Source organism: Vigna radiata, chromosome 4 (assembly GCF_000741045.1).
Source record: "Vigna radiata var. radiata cultivar VC1973A chromosome 4, Vradiata_ver6, whole genome shotgun sequence".
NCBI lineage: Eukaryota > Viridiplantae > Streptophyta > Magnoliopsida > Fabales > Fabaceae > Vigna > Vigna radiata.
This window is the reverse complement of record NC_028354.1, coordinates 6,281,042-6,284,818: the sequence shown is the minus strand read 5'-3', so window position 1 is coordinate 6,284,818 and position 3,777 is coordinate 6,281,042. Positions and strand designations below refer to the sequence as shown.

Below are 3,777 nucleotides of genomic sequence, written 5' to 3'. Positions count from 1 at the left end.
TAATTAATCGTAATATCATTTACACTAACTAATAAACCTCACATTTATTTATGTGGATAAAAAGTAAACAAAATGACAGAATAAGATAATAGCAATATAAGTTGGTTAATGAAAAAATCATCATACTTATTAACGAATATTATGTTGTCATCTATAATCATTAAAAAATTATTATCATCACCACTAATAATTCAAGTAAGAGCGAATCTAACATGTTTTCAAATATGAATATTATGTCCTCATTTATAATCATTAAAGAATTATTGGTATCACCACTAATAATAAAAGCGAATTTAAGATGTTTTTAATAAAGTAATAAAAATATATGTTAGTTTAATTAATCGTGATATCATCTACATTAACTAATAAAGCTCCAATTTATTTATATGGATAAAAGGTAAAAAATGGCAAAACAAGATAATAACTATTAGAAAGTGAGTTTTTAAATTTAATTCAACTTCACAAAACTGATTTATAAAATAAAATTTAAATCTCACTTATATATTATAAGTTGACTTTATCTTTAAACGATCTCAGACTTCCGATAATAACACATAACATAAATTGGTTAATGAAAAAATTAAACTAGAGAAAAGGAGTCTGAAAATAATAGAGAAGACTTTGTTTGGTATTTGCGATGATACCACCACCAACACTATCTATTCCACCTTTGAAATTCAAATCTGAAAGTAATAAAAGGCGTGTTTTATTTTACTAATGTTTCCGAGCGTGACCGATTAAAAAATTCATATTGCAGAACTCCAGTCGCAATCAAAGCATTAGAACCAACTTAATTCAAGAAACAATCAATTTCAGAAAGACAAAGAATATTCTTAATTTCAATATCAATTTAAAAACAGTGATACTCTTCAGTTCTATCTTGTGAAATCAACGACCTTTCACTTTAATTAAAAAACACAAAGCCGCCGCCAACATGAACAACTCAACGAGGACCCAACGAAACAGTGATATCAGGAACCTTAATACTGTCCGACCACATCCTCGACTTCAAATAAAACTTCGAGATCTTCCCTGCAACGTGTCCCATGTTCGGTCGCTTATCCGGATCCACGTGTACGCACTCCAGCGCCACACGTGTCAGCTTCTCCGCTACGTCCACGGGAAACGAATCTTTCAATCTCTGATCAACCCACTTCCTCAGCTTCCCCTGCACGCCACCATCGCCGCCGTCAACCACGCCTCTCGCCGTCTCGATCACCGATGTCCTCAAAAATCCGCGCGTCTTCTCGTCATATTTAAACTTCAGTGGCTCCTCCCCGGACAGGAGCTCCAACATCACCACTCCGAAAGCGTATATATCAGACCTCTGAGTCGCAACGCCGGAGGCTTGAAATTCCGGCGCCATGTACCCCCGCACGCCCTCGAATTGCCTGGATCTCGCCGGGGACGGCGGAAAATTCTCCCCTATCTCGCTGATTTCACCTAATTGTTCGTTTTCGAGGTCGATTTCGCCGCAGAGCTGCGCGGTGCCGAAATGGCAAACCCTAGCGTTGAAAGAAGGTTCCGTGACGATGATGCCGCTAGATTTGATACGGTTGTGGACGAAATTGATGTTCAAACCGGTTTTGTTGTGAATGTAATCGAGTGCGTGAGCGAGATCCGTGGCGACCTGCATTCGCGACATCCATGTGGAGAGAACGGTGAAGCGCGGGTTGTTCTTGTTGCGAAGACAATCGGAGAGGCTGGCGCCGTTGACGAAGTCGTAGACGAGGTAGATGTGGTCGCCGGAGACGGAGGCGCCGAGGAGTTTGATGATGCTGACGTGGTGGCTGCGGCAGACGACGGAGAGCAGTTGCTGGAGCTCATTCGTCTGGAGTTTGCGAATGAACTTGCGCTGGAAGACAATGACGTCTGCTCCGCGGAGAGTGCAGCGCCAGCAGGGGGTGGAGGAGGAGTGTCGCTTGGCGAGGAAGTTGTTGGTGGCGGCGCAGATTTCGGAGAAGTCGTAGATGTGAGGGTTTTCTGGGAGCGTGTCGCGAAGAGAGGTGAGGGAGGTGCGGCTGGCAATGGAGGTGTCGGAGGAGAGACGGTAGCCGGTGGAGCCGCTGTAGGGAGCGCTGGCGGTGGAGGCGTAAGAGGTAGAGGGTTTGTCTGAGAAAGAAGTGGTGGGCCGAGGATTGGGCCTGAGTGTGGAGCTTGGGGAGGATGTTGTTGGGCTTTGGGTGGAGCGTTGTTGTGATCGCGGTGTGGGAGTGGGACTTGCGGCGTTCGTGGCCATCTTTGTCTTGCACATAAGCGACGAAGACGGAGAAAAGAAGAAGGAGAAGGAGAAGATGAAGAAGAAAAAGAAGGAAAAGGTGTCTTCAAACTTCAAAGTTCAAAGATTCTATCTATGGTGATTAGGATATAGCGAAAGGAGATAAGATGATTAATTTGAAGTTTGAAGTGAAATTGAATTTAAACAGCTTAATTAACTGTTGAGGGGAGAGTTTATAGGAAAAGCAAAATTATTAAACAATACGATGTGGTTTGGTCCGCTAGGCTATCTTATTGCAACCTGGAGTTGGTGATTGAATGGGTCGACAACCAATTTTGCGGCTATGGCTGTAAAGTACAAACTGAAAACACGCCTTCCTTTCTCCTTCTGCTCTTCAACTGCGAATGTATTTTCAAACCTTACTGCCACTTTTTCATTTTCTTAGATATGCAGATAAACATTATATGCAAAATATCTGTAATCGTCACTTCATTAAATTAGATTAAAGCTATTTTGTATCTTTAAAATTTTATTCATCACTCTAAAATCATCTGATCTGACAGAAATCACAGAAAAACTTTTAAAATTTCTGTGCAAGTTGCAGGGGTGGTCAGAAACAGCTTGACTAATGCTTCCCTATACTCGTTGACTTTTCATATTACCTTTAATTAACTAAAGTCAAATTAATAAAGGTAAACCTTTACTAAGGGAGTAATCCTCCCTGCACCTCCTGGATCTCGTCCTGCACCTCCTCTCTCACTTTTAATTTCAACTGTGCCCCTGTCAGCCTTGTCTCCCTATGGTTTTGGGTTTATAAAAAGTAACTCTGCCGCAATTCAAAAAAATCCTACACCCCCTATTTTCATCTTCCCTGACCAGTCTTCCTCCCCTTCCCTCCCCTCCAACCGGTGCATCCCCTCCTTCCAACCAGTGCATCCTCTGTGCTCGTAAGTTGGTGCTATCGCATGGACTGTCAGCGTAGCAGGTAGCTGGAGGTAGCTGGGTAGCAGATCTGGCGTGAAGGTTAGTATTTCTCTACTGGTAGTTGTAGATCTGGTAGATCTGGTTTTGTTAACCGCAAATGGTACTGCAACCGCAAGTCGTTTTGCGGTTAAGGAGCGCCGCAACTCGATCGGCGTCAGCAAACAACCGCTGTTCGATCTGCGGTTGTGTAGGATTGGGAGTGCATGGGAGAACGTAAAACGTAGTTCAGACTGCGTTGGCGGTAAACGCAGCTCAGACTGCGTTTAAGGGAAACGCAGCTGAGACTGCGGTTTAGGAGTTCTGTTTTTTTCAAATTTTTTTCAAAACATTTTTTTTTTTAATTTTAGGTTGTTTGTTAATTTTTTTTAAGTTTATAAAATTTTATATATTATTTATTATTAATGTAATTTAGATTAGGTATNAATTATGATTTTAGATTAAGTATTAATTAATTTTTATTATTCTAAACTATATTTTCGTAAATAATTTTAATATATTATTTATTATGTATATAATTTTAGTTAATTTTTATTATCACATGTTTTCGTAAATAATTTTAGTATATTATTTATTAT

At 40.6% G+C, this 3,777-nt stretch overlaps 2 protein-coding genes across 2 annotated transcripts in view; both read right to left on the bottom strand.

Moving 5' to 3' along the window:
• Window positions 1-830: 830 nt before the first annotated feature.
• LOC106758679 (lysM domain receptor-like kinase 3) lies at window positions 831-2,437 on the bottom strand. Its single transcript, XM_014641634.2, has one exon. It carries the CDS (start codon window positions 2,252-2,254, stop codon window positions 944-946), a length of 1,311 nt encoding a protein of 436 aa, XP_014497120.1. The 5' UTR covers window positions 2,255-2,437; the 3' UTR covers window positions 831-943.
• Window positions 2,438-3,054: 617 nt separating this feature from the next.
• Window positions 3,055-3,777, bottom strand: part of LOC106758287 (PKS-NRPS hybrid synthetase CHGG_01239-like) — a 4,663-nt gene continuing 3,940 nt past the window's right edge. The window contains exon 3 of the mRNA XM_014641224.1: window positions 3,055-3,459. Coding sequence (XP_014496710.1) covers window positions 3,055-3,459 — 405 coding nt within the window. The remainder of the gene's footprint in view (window positions 3,460-3,777) is intronic.

Excerpts from the sequence above, each read along its gene's own strand:
- LOC106758679 (XM_014641634.2), bottom strand. The coding sequence starts at position 2,254 with ATGTGCAAGACAAAGATGGCCACGAACGCCGCAAGTCCCACTCCCACA.